This window comes from Crocodylus porosus, unplaced genomic scaffold (genome assembly GCF_001723895.1).
Source record: "Crocodylus porosus isolate Cpor-Errol unplaced genomic scaffold, CroPor_comp1, whole genome shotgun sequence".
NCBI lineage: Eukaryota > Metazoa > Chordata > Crocodylia > Crocodylidae > Crocodylus > Crocodylus porosus.
The window spans coordinates 348,676-368,347 of NW_017728897.1; the positions used below are offsets into that span (position 1 = coordinate 348,676).

General features: G+C 44.8%; 1 protein-coding gene and 1 long non-coding RNA gene across 3 annotated transcripts in view; one reads left to right on the plus strand and one right to left on the minus strand.

The window, feature by feature from the left end:
• Positions 1–19,672, minus strand: part of DPYSL2 (dihydropyrimidinase like 2) — a 71,572-nt gene that overhangs the window by 36,512 nt on the left and 15,388 nt on the right. Inside the window, exons 1-3 of one of the 2 annotated variants that reach the window (XM_019556557.1) lie at positions 19,147–19,383; positions 15,305–15,393; positions 14,029–14,213 (exon numbers count right to left, since the gene is read on the minus strand). In XM_019556557.1, the coding sequence (XP_019412102.1) occupies positions 14,029–14,213; positions 15,305–15,393; positions 19,147–19,185 (313 nt within the window). In that variant the 5' untranslated portion in view covers positions 19,186–19,383. Of the gene's footprint in view, positions 1–14,028; positions 14,214–15,304; positions 15,394–19,146; positions 19,384–19,672 lie in introns of those variants that run through there. The other variant, XM_019556556.1, reaches the window with a different exon arrangement.
• The window catches only part of LOC109324540, a 20,803-nt gene continuing 2,346 nt past the window's right edge, over positions 1,216–19,672 (plus strand). The window contains exons 1-2 of the long non-coding RNA XR_002104950.1: positions 1,216–1,229; positions 8,412–8,418. This is a non-coding gene — a long non-coding RNA (uncharacterized LOC109324540). The remainder of the gene's footprint in view (positions 1,230–8,411; positions 8,419–19,672) is intronic.

Sequence of the window (19,672 nt, forward strand, 5' to 3'; positions counted from 1 at the left end):
CTGCTTCGTTTTCAAGAGACCTTGATTTGCCTAACAACCTTTTCCTGACATATCTATTAATAGCAGTCCATTCTCATTTCCACCCAGAAGTGCTTTTCAACTGGACTAATCGGCTGTCATCTAAAACATATGTGAAATTCTCCTCCACCCCCGTGTTCAGCTGGTGAACAAATAATGACAGAAGAAGCATAAAAAGTATTTGATGTGTAAGGTATAAAAGCCAATTAGGAACCGTGTCAAATTTTTTGCACGTTACAACAACATGCATCTAAGCTTCTACCTCTCGTATAAAATATCTTCCCACATACAGGCCAGCTCAAAGCTCCCACTAACTTTATACATGCTTATTATTTAAGAGGAGTTAATAAAGTGCAACTCCTTAAGAGGAATAAGTTGCATTACTAGCAGGAATATTTCCTCAAGCCCCAAACATTAAACAGTGGCCTGATTATTATAAACACATCTACATTTTAAGATTTGATAATGCTACTTAATCTTCACAGCAAAGGTTGCTGCTGCCTCTGATCAAGTTTCTTGGCTTTATGGAGCTGCGCAGTTTTTTCATTAAGCTCCTTCAATGGAAAGTGTAATTAAAGCCAGTTCCAGTAATTGCCCGACTCCATGCAGGAATGGGGAGATGCTGCTACCCCCAGCGACATTCGTCTGACTCCGCAGTTTTTCTCTGGTTAACAGAATCACACCAAGGAAAGGGAAGGCAAAAAATCAAGCAGCCCAAGGACTCCTTTCTAGGAGGATTAGTGGTTCAAGTGACACCCCTCAGAAGGTTATAATTCAAAAAGCACATCTGCCCTCCAAAAATCAAGCCCTGAAGGGCTTCATGTTCAGCCCCCAAAATAACTATTCACTTCTGAGCATTTAAGTCGGGGTCATTTTCCACCCAATGAAAATCCTTTACACATTTAAGGCCTAATTGTACCCTAAGTTTCTTCTCTCCCCCAATCCCCCATGAGCACCTTTTATCCAGGCTTCAAACTCTCTACTAAATAATCTTCATAACAGTCCTGTGAGGTAGCCAGGTGCCTTAATCTTCAGTCTGCAGCTCAAGAAACTATACAGAGTCATTCTTGTCCACAAACACAAGCTTGTGCAAAAGCCAAGAACACCAAGGCATTTGGACATTGAAGTCCCTTGTTATAACCTCTGCAACATGCCTCCCACACCATTTCTTAGCTACACAATCCCCAGTACCAGGAACAGAGAGAGATTATGTGATACAGAGCACGAGCAAGTGACAGAGATGCTTTGAGACTCTTCCAAAGGGGTCACAGAAAGAGAAGCAGGAGGATGCTTCTCAGAGACCTGAGGATTGTGGGCGAGGTCCTCAGCTGGTAACGACTTCACTAGAACAGCACTGGTTTATGCTCTTAATGCTGCAAAGAGATATTTAGGCTCTGATCACAGAGCCAGCTGTTCCTCCTTTCTGCCTTTTTTCTAGTGTTTTAGACCCGAGGCAGAAAGGCACAAGTCTGAGATGAGTCTTGCAGTTTCCCTACAGTGTACATTTTGAACATGATGGAAGACCACTGGCACACGTGGCCATGGGGAAGAAGAAACCACACAAAGGACGCTCTTCACATCCTGGCTTTTAAAGCCATCCACAGCAGTTGCATCACCCAGCCAGGAACATAGCACAAAACACCAGAGATTTGGTGACCTGCACCTTTCCCAAACATTATCTTTTTTTCCAAAGAAGTTAATGGAATTCAACTAGTTTCACAAGAGAAATAACAAAACGCTCTGCACAAGCCCAGTCGCTGTGCAACGGTGATACAATTGCTTATTTGTATGTTTCTGCTCAACTTATTTGAGGGAAGGCAGAATTAATGAGGTCGCATGTTGCGCTGTCTCTGCCTAGATTAAGTGCGGGGAAAAAGAAAAAAATAAAAATAAAAAAAATAATCAGGAACTGGACCAGATTCAGAAGAACATGAAATGTCTATGCTACAACGATTACAGTCTCAGACTGCAACGCTCTTTTATTCCCTAACTGATGTCATGCTGGGCTGTGGATATTCCAGTTGCTTGACTGTATCCAAAATACATGAATAATAATGTCTTTTGGACCCAAATGTAAAAAACAATAGAGGGCCATATGTCCAAACAACAATTCATTACCCTCTTCTGCCACTGAAATATTAAATATCCAGATCACAGGAGAAATGAAAGCCCAGTTTCTTTATGGTATAAATTTATAGGGCCTCTGACCGGGATCTAAGGAGGTAATTGTGCTAAAAGAGGAATGGAGCTAAGTTCAAAAAGGATCTTCAAGGGATTCAAAGATTTTGTATTTTTTTTACTACAGTTGAAGCCCATGAAAAAGTATGCAACACTTCAAAGGATAAATGCCATATAAAATGGACTGAGAATCTTTGAGGGATGTTTATGAACAAGAGCAAGAGCATGTAAATCATTCTTTGGGGGCTTGGACTTTAAGCCAATGTAAAATAAGATGAACAGTTTTCAAGGGGTAGAAGTGAATGTAAAAGCACTGGACAAAGGGGCACCCGATGCAAGTCTGTTTAGCTTCTCCGAGGTAAACCTAGTCCAGCTCTGCCAGATTTTTAACCAGCTGAGAGTCCATCCTAGAGGCGGGCAATTATTTTGGGCAGAAGGCCACTTACTGAGTTTTGGCAAACCATCGAGGGCCGCATGACAGGCAGCCAGAGGCAGATAAAAATTAAGTTTCTAAATTTTTTAGGGGCCCTGCAGGCCCCATAAAATGGCCTGGTGGGTCACATCCAGCCCCCAGGCCGCATTTTGCCTGCCCCTGGTCTAGCCCAAGCTCTCCTCTCCACCAGTGAAGCGAGCCTGAGTTTGCATCAGCGTCCCTCAAGACAGCATGCGGCTTCCAGGCATCCTGTCCTCCCCCGGTGTAGACTCCTGGACCTAGGAGGAACCAACCAGAAGAACAACCATGTCTACAATGGGAAATGACAACGGCTCTCACATAGTTCTCCAACTGCTCCAGGAATATGAAGATCAAGATTATTTCCAAAATATAAACAAATACCAGGGAAGACATGAGGAACATAGGGATTCACATTTTACTGGGCACGTCTACACATGCGCTGGACTGCGCAGTTGCTACTGCACAGTCCCAGCACCGCATGGGTCACTTCCGATGCTACCGCACAGTAGCAGCCGCATCACAGTTTGTGCTCACCAATGCGACGTCACCGTAGCTCGCCACTACAGCGAGACAGCATCTTGTGTAGACATCCCCGCTGACAACTTAGACGACTGGAAAAAAGTTTCCTTACTGAAACATTCCTTTGCTGCTGTATCTCTATATAAATCTCCCCTCACTGAACAAAGACTACGCAATTCCTCCTCTTGCAACTTTGGGTAAGTGATCTCATGCTCTGGGGAAGAGTTCTGGGGAAGTGGCAATACCCTTCCTTGCTACTGTGAATCAGCTCAGGAACCTGAGTCTGTTCTCAGTTAAAAACTGCTGACTACAGCACAGATAACACTTGCCCAGTTGTGGGTGCAGGCAACACACACTTCCTATACAGGACACGGTTTTTAATCATGAATGCCTCAGGAAGACAGTGTTTGATTCAGTGCTCAAGTGTGGCATGCACCCATTTTCTACACCTTTTGGTTTTCTGCTGGCCTCCTGTTGGTTTTTGATCTATAAAGTCTGCACAGGCCTGAGACCTGGCACTTAAATTGCCTCTTCCACATGCTCTTTGTGTAAAACAACAAAGAGCAAAAACTTTGCTAAAAATCTGGAATTGTGCTTATGCCTAAACTCACGATGGCTTCAATGGGGTGTGCAAAGAATGATCAGACACAAAAGGGCACGCTCTGACCACTTCCAGGCATGATCATGCTAGATGGGAAAAGCTCATTTATATTCCTCAAACGTTTCTCCTTTGCTGTCTCTCTGATGGGAAACATTAAAAAAAAAAAAAAAAAGAAAAGAAAAGAAAAAAAAGGGAAATAAGCCTCAGAGAGAAGAGAGGGCTGTGTGAAGTTGAAGCAGCCATCCAAAGCAAGCTGGCTGGGAAAGGAGTGAAAAGCAACTGCCTCACATCAAGCAGACCTAGGCCTTAAGAATTCAATTTCCTATTGAAGATAGCGCTGCTCGCAACCTCACAAAAATCAGCCAGCATTTGTCTGAACACATTTCCAAGTATTGCATCTCCCATTAAATGTTATACACTCACTTTCCCAGCAAGCAAGAATAATGCTGAACTAGGAAAGTTAGAAGCTGTCAGTCTACAAGGATAATTCTTGCCAAGTCGAGCTGACACGAAGGTGAACGTAGTCAAGGGCCAGAACATCAATAGCAAGGCTGAGAGGCACAACGCACCCAACCGTCCAGGCGCTCTGCTCATCGTCAGGCTGGAAAGGTTGCAGACATGAATGGCATTACATTCAGCACCAGGTAGGACAGGGTGGTGCGGGTGCATGACCAATGCCTCTAGATGCTACTGCAATAAACAAACTGCTTAATACCAACTGAGGGCCGCTTAATACCAGCTGAGGGCCAGCTAAAAATTGGTCGGCTAGAAAACACGTCCTGGATAGCGCGGCTCCTGGTGTCATTCACAAGAAGAGGGGCACTGGCCAGAAGAGCGCAGCAGAAATATTTGGCAACAGCTCTCTTTGAAGAAAGTAGCAGGAGCCACCTGCCTCCGCCCAGTGGGAAAGAAGCTTTTATGCTCCAGACCATTCTGTGGAAGATGAGGGATTAAGTGCTATTTCATAAACACATGACATGGGTTACTTCTCTTGAGAGGCTGCCAAATCCCTCTTTTCCAATCCACGGAAAAATTTAGGTCAGCTCTCCACTTGCATCTGCAGTGTCAGGAACGCTGCCCTTTCAGGGTTCGTGCGCTCCCAGCGCACCCAGCAGCAGCACACATAGCACAGATTTCCCTCATTCTTTCCTACTGGTCTCTTCAGCAGCCAGACCTATGCCGGGGCCTGGACAAAAACAGGGTAAGTCAGACATTAACTGAGGTCAAGTTGACCTGCTTTTGTTAATTGGTTACAAATTTGTTAAAGGTTTTCCAAAGAAACTTGGGAGTAGGGGCATGTTTCCAGGATAACAGTCTTAGGGGAGGAAGGAAATTAAGGGATGGAAGTGGCTTCCTTAGGAGCAAACCACACTCCGAGTCAGTGGCTTTGAAAGACTTGGACCCAAAAACCAGATACTGTTGACTTTAGAGGAGTCCGTCCACCTTTGAGCGCTGCAACAGGACAATGACCCAGAGGCAATAGTGCTACTCTGGGACTCAGGAAGGTTGGCTCAACCTTCTGGAGTATCCTCAGGCAAGTCATTTAGCTTCTCCATTCCTCTTCTGCCGTGGTAATAAACACTCCTTCCCTACAGCTCAGAGACCCAATGATACCTTAAAGTCTGCGAGCTGCCCACAGGTAAGTGCAGGGGGTCGGATGCAAACCAAAATGTGGAGTGCTACTCTCTTTGTGCAAAATGAGAAGCAACACAGAGCCCTGGGAATCAAAGCCACCAGGCTTCAGGTTCCACTTATCCAGAGCTGCCATGAATACAGGCCTTTCCTCCTCCTCAAGAGCAACGTTGAATTGGACACACTGAGCCCCTGGACATAACTCGATGACTGCCACTGTCTCTTTTACTTCACCGGCCTCCAAGTTCTTCCTTCTCAGAGAGCCCGTTCCTTTGAGTGGCTAATGGACGAGAACAAAACAAACACTCCACATGGCCCAGTGCAAAAGAAATGCACTTAATATACGCTGGTGAATAAACAGCTGTTTCCTTCTGTGCTAATTGGCAAGAGCCACTAACGGCTTTGTGGATTAGAGCTCACACTTCCAAGAGGCCCCTATGGAATCGCACCATTAGAACAACACACACAATTCAACCGAGTGGAAAATAACTTAAGAAATATCTGGAGGCATCAGAGTCGCAGCAAAAATTCTGCTGTCTACCCATTAGTTGCAGTGCTACAGGCGTAAGTCCCTGAGAGACCAAGAGGAGTTTAAAAGCTAGAGAAAAAAGGAGCTTGAAATGGGGTGCACCCAGCTGTTTATGGACAAGCCTGATAGCAAACAACTAGACACTGCTGCGAATGAAAGGACCAACTCTATTAGTGGGAAGCTGGATGTTAGAAGTCACAGCAGCAAACAAGACTTAGCCTGATTCAATCCAGAGGCCTCAGCCTGGGGGGGGGACTACTGAGTGACCATGCTCCAGTCATCTACCCTGTGATCTTAATTATTTGCATGATTAAAGGAGCCCTGTCCAAGCGAGTCTCCATTTTAATCCGGAAATACTGCTTGACTGAAAGCAGCAGACACTTCCCTGATATTAAGAGGAAGAGAAACATTTGTAGCAAGGAAGCCAAAGGCAGCTACTAGTAAGGGAAACTGGTAGCAACCTGCAGCCTTGTGTGTACTGAAGGCAGCTCTCCCTCCCAGCCAGTTCCTCTTTCGTTTCTGGGAGCCTGCGCACAGCAACACGCGACACACAGGCCTGGGTTCTACTTCCAGCTCTGCTACTTGCCCATTTGTAACGCTGGGCAAGTCACTTTCCTTCTCCAAGCCTCAGTTTCCCTACTCATCTTTTGCCTCTCTCATTGACTCAGATTGGATTGCTCTCCAAGGCAGGAATTGGCTCTCATTACATGTAGCTAGGGCCCAGTCTGCATTGAGAGGAGTGGAGGGAGTCTAACCACTCCTGACCCCCTTTGGCCCTTCTGCTCTGGCAGCAGATAGCTCAGATACGATTCCAAACATGAATAATCCCTAAGCATCAATTATATTGATCCTGCCACCCCTGCACTCACCCAAGTAACCTAGATCTGTCCAGTAACCATCTACCTGGTTCTCCTAGCTCTAGTCCACTACCTGCCCCTATCCCACTCCTTCTGGGCAGCTCACCCTGTTCAGACATCAGAACCCAATTCTCCTTCTATTACTCCCAATTTACACAGGCAGAAGTGGGAGGAATACAAGACACAGACTAAAACTATTCCCTCACCCCTGGTTAAATACTTGTGCTGTGATTTTTGGAAGTCAAAGGAATTCAGGGCCCTCAACTCCCTGAAGTTCAACAGGAACTGCCTACTGAATTTCTTTTGAAAATCCCAGCCCCAATAGACACCAGCTCCTCAGTTAATCATAGAGCACAGTATTAGGAAGCAGACTGCAAACCCTCTAGTGTCTCTCTTCATTTTATAAACCTCCTAAGGAAGAAGGAGCTCCTGCCCCTAACGCATGTTCTCCACATTATTAAGATAACTGGTAGTCAAGTTCAAAAGGCAGTTGGTTTCCAAGTCACCAAGCCATAAAGAGGTATAATTTCTACTTGCTATACTTTCTCTGTATGATTATAACAGTGGTTGACTGAGTCAGTGCAATGCTTTCATCCAAGGACAGAAAAAATATAGAAGAAGGAGAGTCCACTTAAAAATAAAAAAAAATTAAAAAAAAATTTTCACTGAAACTAGCATGGGAGCCAGACTGGATGTGTTCAGTTCTCGTTAGGACAATATGCAAGCCAGCACCATCAGAAAGACAATGTATTACATGCATTTCATTCTGTTGGATCAGATTAGCACGGCAGTAAACAGAGAGGATGAAATTTTGCTCTGACTGGCTCAGAGGACTATGCTGCAGCCTCATTTTCATCCATAGTAAACAATAGGAATTCAGGAACAGGAATTCCTTAGATCAATTTAAAATCATGTCTAGAGCAGAAGAGATCACCCCTGTTCTTAGCAAGTGGTACATTAGTCCATGCGTAGCCCAGAGACATTTAGGATTAAGGTACCATTCAAACTAAGAGGTGCACAATCAGCCCTAAAGAACTTTGCAAACAAGTTTCTTAGCTTCCCAAGTGTAAACTGAGAAGAAATCAAGTCAATCACTTGACTCTGAGGTTTGCACAGTAGAACTGAGACCAGAATCTGATCTATTCTTTCAATAAGCCCCACAACAATGCTGTGAGCTCAAAAAATATTAAATAAACCTTGTACCTGGGGAAACTGAGGCACCAACTGTTGTTGCTCCACTGAAGTTGAGAGAGCTTGGACAAGTGATGCCTGCTGATGATCTGACCCACTTGGCATTAATGATTTACACAGATGCTCAGCGCCCATGGTAGAGATGGGCACACTCCTGACTCCTTCCTGTCACTACTAGGCCATACTGAACTCGTTCATTCAAACTAAAAGGCAGATGAATAACGTCTATGTTGCATTAAAAAAAAAAGAGAGAGAGAAGAACACTCCAAAGCCTGATAATGGAAAAAACTAGGAGGAAGATTGTGTTTTGCTTTTAAACTGAATGACCTGGACCTGGGCTCAAGGAGAAGAACAAGTTACAGACCCCATAGAAGTATTTGTCCAGTCAGCCTTCAGCCAAGAAAAAAAATGGGGGGAAGAGTGGGGCAGGAGAGGGGAAGTGATTTGAGGATCATTGTTATTACAACTCTTCTTCCTTCCAGCTGAGTCCTGCATGTGCTGAGAAGCCCCAAGCCAAATCCTTAAAGCTGCATTGCTTAACTTAGGAAAAAAGAAGCTGCACCAATTGAAGCCAGCTAAAGATTTGGTCACTAGTGCCTAAACGCTCCCATAATGGGTACACTTAGAAACAAGAATGAAAGTCAATGAGAACACAGTCCAGCCTGGAAACAACAGGTTGCATTCTTGAGCTCGTATATGCTCCCCTTGGATGTGCTTGATGCAAAAGTTAAAAGGAAGCTATCAAATTCAATCTAAGCTTAAAATTGAGCTTAGTGAAACCAAATCAAACACGCAGGGAGAATTCCTATACCTCCAAGGTCAACGCAGAACTTCCCAAAGGCCGAGATTTCATCTCCAATTATTACCCAAACAAAGACCAATAGAAACATTTCCAGGTTTTTTTTAATTCCACTAGAAAAATGTTCGTAAACATTTTCCCACACTGTTTGCAACCCAAATGCTGCTGCCCTGGCCTCGCCAACTCAGCACGGCGGGTTGGACAATGAACCAACATACAACCTGGCTAGTCTGCCTTCTTGGCCGAGCCTAGCATAGAAGAGGAGATAAACCACATCCACTGCAAATGGCAATTTAGTCCTCTCAATTTCCCTTCAAGTTTTAGTAATTTGGGATGTTCCTTATGACATAAGGAAGAAAAAGCGTATGTGTTTGGATCCTAGGTATCGTGAAGCTGGGTTTTTCAAATAAATCTAAAGGAGCTAGGCACCCAATCCTAGGAAATCCCATGGGAGCAGCAGGACTAATCTTCCTAGGCCTTTCAGTGATTAAAACACATTGATAAAACATGCTTGCACACTGCTGTCAGGCTGCAATTTGTTTGTGGCGTTACAAGCCTAGGGCACCAACCAGGAAGCAGCTCTTTAAAAGAAAAAAGTTGAAATGAACAATGGCTCCCACCTGCTTTGGGAAAAAATGAAAGGCCACCCACTAAGAGCATGTCCACGAGAGCAGCCCTCTCTGCTTCCTTGTGGAGAAAACTTTATATGAATGCTATAATTTTGCTGAGAAGAGAACAGCTGAGCTGAACCAGACCAACCCCTACAAAGCTTTGAAGTCTAGAAAGATTATTCATCCCTTTTTCCACTGTGCAGCTCCAGTTGCTTAAGTCTGCCAATGAAAAGTGTCCCCTTAGGCTTCCACAGTGTGAAAATACCCTTGTATTACTTCCATAGCTGCCAATTTTGCATGTGCAGCCATTGATTCTGGGGGCCAAATGCAAGATGCACAGGCAGGAAGGTCAGCACAGTGGAAAGGTCACTCAAGAGACCTGGCTTGAATTCCAGCTCAGATACAGACATCCTGCATGACGTTAGGCAAGTCACATAATCTGCACCATACCTCAGTTTCCCGTATGTAAAATGGGGTTAATACTTCCCTCTCACAAGGGTGTTTTAAATCTATTAGCGATTTTGAGGTGCTCAGATCCTACAGTAAGGGTGGCTATAAATTAAAGTCATCATATTTGAAACCGAAGAGGAAATAGCACTTTGATGCCAATGAAGTATTGCTGAGGTCAAAAATTTAACTTAATTTGGCCAAGATCTAATTATCTTCATGCAAGATTAGAACATCAACAACCGCCGGAAGGTATGGAAAAAAAAGATCAAATTAAAAACAAGTTAGCAGGGTGCAAGCATGTATCGTGGAACAACTGATGCACAGTACAGAAGAGAGAAATAGAAGCAACTTGGCCCACTTCATCCAAGAGTAAGTTGCCCCACTTACCACAGCATAATTGCAGACACGGAGGCAGTTGCCCCGCTGTCCCACAGCCAGTCCCTGCCTAGTATTTATGCACTTCAGTTTGGCTGTTTTTCCATACCCTCAGATACCACTGCAGATACACAAGCTATATACATTTAAAATTTCATACCGTAAGCCACCAACGGCTAGGAAGAAACTTCCCATGGTCAAGTTATTCTACAGTTGTTTCTTGCACAGGGTCACCATCTGTCCCAGGCAAGCCTGAATACTCCCAGCTTCCAGTCTGGTCCCGGGCGGCTGGTCAAAAGTCCTGGAGCAGAGTCTGGCGGGGATACGGTGCAGCATGGTGCACCAGGCAGGCGCTGCTGCTGGGCAGGAGCAAGGCGGGTGGACTGATCCCACATTGTGCCAGGCCACTTCGAGGATCTATTTTAGACAACTGCGTATTTTGTAGAAGTACCTGGCATCTTGCCCCAATTGAGGCTTTAATGGGAAAGGACATGACTGGGGCCCAAGGCTACATGCCTCCTGACCTGCACAGCAATGACAGATTGTAGGAAAGAGGCTGAAGAGCTTTTCCCAATGCCTACTAAGGTTATTTTCTGATGTTGACATGTTTCCCTTCCTTCTGCCAGATAAGGATCATTATCTCTGTATGTTACTCTCATAGTTCATAAAGAGCTCTGGACACCTGGGTTATATTTTCAGCTCTTTTCTTCACCCACTGCATGGCCCAGGGGCAAATCACTCAGTGGGAGATGCTCAAAGGGCACTTAGGCATGCAACTCCTATTGAAAGCCACTAGCATTTGACCCTGACTTTTACTGAGTCTTTGAAAACCTCTTCCTCATCCAGAAGTAACAGATCTAACGCTATTTAACTACCCTAAAAGGGTGTGCTGTCTATTTGAGATGCATATATGGCCCTTATCCTAGCACCCAAGCACTATGCAAATCCTAAATGCATTTATGTTCATAATACCCCCGTAAGATTTTTTTTTTTTTTTAAATAGTATTATCCCCTTTTCACAAGTAAGGACTGAGGTCCGGAGAAACTAAGCGACTTCCCCAAAGCTATACAGAAATCTGTGGCTGTGTGAAAACCTGCATACAGGCCTTCCAAGCTCTGAGCTAGTACTCTTCCCATTAGACAATCCTCCCTCCACTGTAAGTGTTACTTATTAAACACAAAAAATGCCAAGTAAAAAAAGGAAGCTGATTCCTTACCTGTGTTACCAAGAGCCCTCAGGCAAACATGACTAAAAGAGTGTTACACCTGCAATCTTGTCACACATTACCTTGGTCAATAAAACTAAGATTATCAACGAAGAGCAGAACTTACCCTTGTAGAGCACTTGTCACTCTGAGATCTCTCAATATTTTGTAGAAAGGCAATGTTATCCTGCCCTGCCACAGGCAGGAGAAACCAAGGGACACAGGAGAGGGGAGACTGGTCCCAGTGGGCTACTGGCAGAACTGGGAACAGAGCCCCATGTCATGGCCATATGCCACACAAGCGAAACACAGCTAATTGATATTTCCAAGGAAAGGTTAGACAGCTGGTATGCTCCGACTGCTGCCCATTACACTGGCCAGTGTCACCTAACTGTTACCTGGATCCCTTTTGGATCATTTGTGGGATCCCCCCATATTTCTCATCTCTCGCTTCAAATGTACGCTCTGCAGGAAAGGGCTTTTCTTCCTTGTCTCACCTTTGTGCAGCACCTAGCACGTGTTTGGGGTCCTTTGTCACTACCGCAGTCTAGACTCACAATAGTAATGGTCAGAATCACTTTCTGGTTTCCAAGCAAACCCAGTGCTGTTAAGTCTGAGTTACCAGCATAGCAGGGAAGGGTTTAATCCAGACAGAAGTGTGAAGCCAGTAACTTTTCATAGGCCATGAAGGATCCAGGCCCCGAGCAAGGTCTATAGCCTGAACATGACATCACATGCTAAATATGACCTGCCCCTGGTTTCTGTTCTCCTTCTCACTCGCTCACATGCTCCTGTGGTTCATGACTACACCACGAGATGAGTGCTAGTTTGCCATTACGGTTGATCCACATGGAGGGCGAGATGCTGCCATTCCCACTGCTGTCTTGCAGTTAGACAGCTTCTATAGTTGTCAGGCTGACACTGTTATCCAGCTAAATTATTTTAAGAACACTTTCATCAGAAAAGGAGAAGGATTATGAGTTCTCTTAGAGAGGAAGGATAATCCTCCCTCCACTGGTTCAATTCCTTGCTCTACCACAGCTTTCCTATATGGACTTGGACAGGTCATGCATACCCAAATCTTCAAAGGTGTTTATGAACCTCACTTCTGCTGAAAAGGAATTAGGCATCCAATGCCTTTAAAAATGCCTGGCCCTTCAATCTTGCTGTACCTTAGCTCCTCAGCTGTAAAATAAGTGTAATGGGATGGCCTACCCTGAAACACTGGGAGGAAGATGCTGTACTTCCAAGGTTGTAAGATGCTCAGATGCTATGCACATGAGAGCCATATAAATCCCTAGAAGAGAAAATGTGTTCATCAGCCAGTAGTTGATCCTCAACCCATAAGATCATAGAGGGTGCTGACTTCATCCATATATTTGGCTGCAGAATACATTTCCCCTTGCTACAGAAATTGGTGTTGAGAGGCCATAGCTTTCTACTGAAATGAAATATGTGCTCTGGTGTGCACTGCCTAGCACAGACAAGCCGACATATCAAAAGCTGCTCATCCCACATAAGAGACTGAAGGATGTCCCATAACAATTCACAGACCATTGGCTGAACTCAATTCAATTTCCCCTTTGGTCTTCATTTGAACGATGACAACATGAGCGCTCCACTTCTAGGATCTCAGGCCCAGCTACCTCAAAACAAGTCCCGTCTAGACCAGCTAAGCCTTCTGCATAACATTACTCAGCCTCCCCCTTATTCTGAGACTGTTTCACTTCCTGATTCCCTCTCAAGGCAGAGCATTTAAAAAGGAAAAAAAAAAAAAAAATCTAGATTTTGTAAATGCCTAATTATGTCAAGCAAAACATGAGACCCAATTCCCCCTCCCCCCCAGCTTCAGTTGCCCAAAAAGTTAGGTGCCTAACTGCATCCCTAGGCTCCTCACAAGGAAGCCTCGCTTTCAGAAGTGCAGAGGGCGTGCAACTGGCAGTGACTTTCTGTGCTGCAGCTGTGTGACCTGCCTGTAACTTCCACGAGGGCTACCATATTCAGCCCAAAATGCTCTGTGAAAAATGAACCCCAGGCAACTTATACTGTACCAGGCACTCAGGAATAGCAAGGCCCTTCAGAAATAACATTGCACAAACACCCATGACGATGAGAACGTTGTTTCCCTTGCACAACGATGGCCTCTGAGGCACAGAAAGGATGAGGAGCTGATCCTACAGCTGTGGAAACTTACAGCAAAATTTTCACAGATTTCAATGGGAGCAAGGCCCAGGCAAATTCCAGAGCCTCGTTGTTACATCAGCGTGGCCGTGATCCTGTCCCCACTGAAGGCCATGACATACTAACTTGAAGGCTGCAGGCTCTACCCGTATCACAGCTGGAGACAGAGTCCCAGACTCTTGTCTTCTGTCCCAGAGGAAAACTGCTCCCCAGAGCAAGGCATAGCACCTTGGAGCTCTCCCTCCCAGTCCCCAGCTGTAATCAGCAGATTACATACACACAGAAGTAAATCCCTCTGCATCTCCCACAGTTCAAATTCCCTGCTTTAGATGTAGTAATTTTTTTTTTGGGGTGGGGGGGAAGAATATATCAAATGAAGCCAACTCCCCATGAAACAAAACACATTTAAAAAAAAAAAAATGTCTTACTGATCATGGTGGTGCCTCCAGCCAGGGAAGCTTTGGTTCCTTGGAAGAAGTCATCAGCAGAGGTCATTCCCTGCTCTGGCATCTGGAAGCGGGTATGGACATCTATTCCCCCGGGGATAACCATCCTTCCATGGGCTTCAATAGTTTTCACTCCACCGGGCACAATCAGATTCTCCCCTATTTGCCTGGGTAAACAAGGTTTCAATCAGCAAGTCAGTCACAAGTGCTGCGCTATGCCAATATAATCATCAACAGGTCTTGATGAACTACCTGTCGTACCACCATCACATAACAGAACAAAAGCCATGCAACAGCCTGAATAATACTGCTGGGTAGCTGTCCTTCAGTGCATCGCATCCTGCTTTTCTGCCCAACCAAAGTCCCATTGAAGGCAGTGGGAATCTGGCAGCTCACTGCAGTGGGATCTGAACATGGCAATGCCACAGTGTATTCTGGGATGTAACAATGGCTTGGATTTTAACCTCATATTGGAAAGGGCGGCAAGAATTTCTGCAAGGATCGCATGTACTTGGTTATGTACAGCAAGCGCAAAAATAAACCTGCACATATGCTTGTTACTAAATTCCTGAGGAGACCCAAAGGCCTCTCAGTCTGGCTATTGAAAGGGTTTATTTTTAAACATACAACTGTAGATGGCACATTACAATTAATTAGGTGTCCTTCACTGGCTCCGCCAACCTGTTATTTTGATTAAGAAAGCAGATGTTCTGACTACAGCCAGAAACACAAAATTCCTCATTGGTAACCTTTGGCCAGTTTATTTTTTCCTATGCATGCGATTCCAGAGAGCTCTGTAATACAGTTCACTTGCCAGAATTGCATGTTTAAAGACCAAAAACACAAAGGTGTGCTTGAGAGGAGCCCTCTCAGTCAGTGAGAGTCTTTCCGTTGACTCCAATGGCTTTCAGACTGGGCCCCAGGCCAATGCACCATACCCTCAATTCAGAAGGTCTTAGGACACAATTCAGCCTGGTATCCAACACATGCCTGCCTTCAGGCATGAGGCATACTGCACGTGCTTAAAGATATGCATATGTTCAATTAGCTTCCTTCAACGACTATGTTATAAATAGAGCATTTCATGCTTTATTTATTCAAATATTTAGTTTTCGGCATTTCTCCCTGATCTACCAGGACATGCATTAAATATTCATTTTTCTTTGCTCCTCAAGGCTGAATGATCCCTCATCTTTCTGCAAAGCAGGACTTAAACATTTCTATTTGCAATCACACCACAAAATCAAGCGGCACTTACTTTATCAACCCATCTTCCATGTAAATATCTGCATAGAAAGACTGGTCATCATTAACTATTTTACCACCCTTGATCAAAAGACGATCACTCTGAAACAAAGAACCATGTAACAATATGTAAGTATTCTGCAAGAAAACTAACAGCTTGTGGCATCATTTTGAAGATGAAAGAGTAAGGAAAGCAGCCTCTGTATTATCCAATATGCATGTCACAACACAAGTCAATTAATGTACTTTTAGCTGTAAAGATAAAACATTTTGTGTGACGGTCCTTTCATCATGCTACAGATCCAAGACACCTATAAAGTACGTTATCTACTAAAAAGGAGTTTGGTTTCATAAGGCTTGGTTGTTTTAACTGTACCTGCAACCAGTTAAAGCCTCATCCTTCACCATTACCTATTTAAACATTATTTCAAAGGACAGACAACAGTCTTCATCCACATTCTTTTTAACCTCCTTGTAGGCAAAATTTCCTAAACACCCACACACTGAAGTTGCTACTTGGCTAACTAGGAGTCAATTGCTGTCAGGGAAGTTGACCAAAAGTCTGTTGCCATGGGTTACACAACACAAACAAGCTCATTTAATCCAACTATAGCAAGGATTCAATTTAGTGGATGCCCTTACCATGTTTCTATATAGCTACTGCATAATCAAATGAAAATAAGCATATATTAGCAAATGAAGTTCAAGAGAAGAATTTAAGGCATCATATTATTAAATTTCCCTTAAATTACAATGTAATTTGGTAGCAACAGAAAGGTAATTATAAAAAAGACGCAGTTATCTTACATTGCATTTTGTATATTAGCTTAGATCATATAATGCCTTAGCAGCTATTTTAAGGGTTTAAAAAAAAAAAATGCATCTTTTTTGAGATTTATTCACAACACCAAAAACGTACTGTAAAGAGCTCGGAGTAAGAAGGGAAGTGGAATATTAACATTATGTTAATCCATTTCCCCCAAAAACTGAAGTGTGCAGGCAATTAATTCTAAGGGCACTTGTGCCTTGCGAGACAGACAGATGCTTACTACTATGAATCTTTACAAGGTATCGCTTGCCGCCTAGACATGTGTCATGACACTGTGAAAAGAAGCTCTTTATGCTATTCCCATTTTCTCTGTATGAAAACAATGCCATTTCATAACCCCAAGGCCTAACAGTGCTGGCCTTATGTGAAATCTCAAGGCTTTCCAAAGCTGATTCCAAGAAAGTTACTCTGTGACTTTTACACGTGCCTGTATGGATATAAAGTTTAAACTGATAATCACAGACACAGGCTATTTATCAGGATCACCGCTGCACTATGCTCAGGTCTGTACGGACAGTCAGTAGGAAACAGTCCCTTCCCAAAGGAGATAACATCCAAATTTAAGCTAATCAACCAGATTCTCAACTGAAATAAGGCAGCATAGCTCTTGTGGAGTAAAAGGGGCTACAAAGATTTGCACCTGCTGAAGATGTGGCTCAAGGCCCTTACTCTATTTGATCTATTAATCGCCTAAAAATCCTAAGATGTTATTTTCTGGTCCTCCTTTTAGGCAAAGGGCAACAGAGAATTTGGCTTGAGGAAAGAGATCAAAAAAAAAAAAAAAAAAAAATCAAGATTTTAAACTTAAGACCTGCTGTTACAATAAGGTTTAATGAGCTGACTTAGGGCTCAAAAGCCTGTTTGCCTTTTGGCACCAGGTGCTACAGCAACTTATCCTACACGCTCACCATTTCTAGAATCACCGCAGTGTTTATCCCCACCCAGCACATCCTCTGCATGCCATTAAAGGGCCCACTGCCATTGACATCAATGGGGGTTTTGTCACTGATGTCAAGGAGAGCACGGGAAAACCCTAAATGCACTGAGTACCACTTAGGAAAGAACATACTAGCACCAACAAAAACAGGGCCTTGGATTTTTATGCTGCTGTAAAAAGCTACTGCCAATAAACACCTCTCCTTCTGAAGCTCATCCAAAGCACGCAATTAGCGGGAGTTTTTCCATTTGTTCCAACGGCCCTTCGGATCAGGCAGTGCGTGCAGTCTACACGTAGCAGGGAAGGATGCTGTACTGCATTTATACGCAAGTACCATGCTGACAAGTAAAACATTTCTCTACGTGTGAAGCCCAAATCTGACCTCTTATGAGCGTGAGATAACTCTGGATTTATACCCGAGGAAACTAAACCAGTACCTAGCTCCTCTTCTATTCTTTGTCTTGTAAAGGGTATTCTAGTCACCCCAACACAATTCATAATCAGAGTTCATTCGCAGGAAAAATGCACTGGATTACTGCTGGACCACAGCAATGGTCAGTCCAGGAGCAATGTCCATCTGTATGCACCATCTAGACAAGCCCTTCAGATACTGGACTTTTAGTGATTTTGTCTACAAGCCAAAAGTCCTATTTATCATATTCCAATCTGCAATGTGTTTGGGCTGCACAAATGCTTTTTGAACAGTTGTCCAAATCAAATAGCTCCAACCCCAGTTCCACCCTTAAAATCACCCATCCAGTACCACAGACCTCCCACTTTTCCACCCTGAGCACTCAGGACCAGAATTAAGATGGGTGTGTCCTCAGATCTAAGAGGGGAACTATGTTACGCTGATAATGAGAACTCCTCAACCTTTATGTCAAAAAATATCTAATACTTATTTTTTGTAGGGGAACAGCCTTGCTTCTGCAGCAGAAAGTTCATATTGTTGAACTGTGATACCGGTGCTGGGATCAGTTTCCAGAATAATGAAATAACACGGCCTTTTACGTAACTGTTCCTTCCCTTTTCCCTCAAGGTTTCATTTAGGAGTGGACTAAATTGCATTGCAAGAATATTCCTGAGGACAAGAAATTCTAGTCCAGCCATGAAGCTAACGTTAATAGCGCGGGGAGTTTCTCCAGCACCAGCACAGAAAACACAGTCCCTTTCTAATCATTGTTTTCGCTGCACCAGGGAGGAGGATGGAAGATGAAAAGAACGAGCCCCATCTGCTCATCTCGTCCAAGCAGCGCCATTACCTCCTGGAGAAACAGCACAAGCGCTGTCCCCAGCTCCTCACAATCACAGCCCTCTTTGTATGGGAAAAGCGGGGGGAAAAGCTGCTTTCATCACAACAGCAAAATACAAAAAGCCTCAGAGCTAAGCCAAAACCTCCCCCGTCCCCCCACCCAAAACCAGGAAGGTGGAAGACACTCCAAGCTGCACCGCCAGGCAGATATTTCTGTTCCTGACCCATATTTTCAAACTCGACTGCAGACTCTGTTTTATTCTGATTTTAAACCTCTCCCTCACAGCCCCTTTCAAAGCCTATCTTCTTCCACTGCCCCCACCCTACCCCTGCTGTCATTCTGCATCCAGGATCAACCCCCCACCCCCTTTTCTCTCTATTCCCAGCAGAAAGGATTGCAACAAACATGACATGGATACATTTTTCCACCCATCTATTTTTCCCAGCGCTTAGGAAGCGGCCCCATCCAGATCACGCAGTTGGAAGACAGCTTCCTCAGCCCTTTATTCCAACCCTGCATATTCAATCTGCCATCCATTTGCCGGGCTCCAGGCAAGCTCAGGGTAGCAGCAGCAGCATCCCTACCGTAGGGCAATGCAAGGCTAGATCTGGTTTCTACTTTTATTAACTATGGCAACTTCCAAAAACCCATTGTTAGCCTCATGCCACCCTTTCCCCCCAGGCTGCAACCCCTGCTGCAGCAAAAGAAAGCCTTTGCATCAGCCCCTGATCTGATTACCTTGCTACAAAACCCTGCAAGCCTCCCCCAAGCACACAAAGGGCTTAATCCCCACATCTGCTCCCTCCTCCCCTCTTCCCCCACACCGCTAAACTCACCGTGATCCGTGGGATATTTTTCTTCCCCTGATAAGACATCTCGGGAAACAGCCCCCCAACAATCAAAACTGGGGTCGGTTTGTTCTCTTTTCCCCCCCCCCCCCTCCTCCTAGTGGCAAATAGTTTTATTACTGAAAAAATAAAAAGGAGAAGAATTGCAGCTCGAAGCAGAAGGGAGCGCCTGGCTCTGCGGGCTGGAGAAGCGCACTCGACGAGGCTCGCCCTGCCTTCGCAGCCCGCAGGACCGGCGAGAAGCAGCAGCCCCGCGAGCCTCCCTTTCTTCCTCCGCGCCCCGCCCGCCCGCACCGACACGGGGGGGCGGCAACCCCCAGCAATAAACGCCCGAGCACAAGGAGGCCGCAGCCGCGCATGCGCCACCTGCCACACCCTTTCCTCTGCCCTGCTTGGCGCTCGATTGGCTGAGAGCCTAATGGTATGCAAATGAGCGCGGCCGCCGTGCAATGGGAGGGGAGGAAAGAGGGGACATGCAAAGTGGCGCAGCGAAGGCGGGAGCGGCGATGCGCCG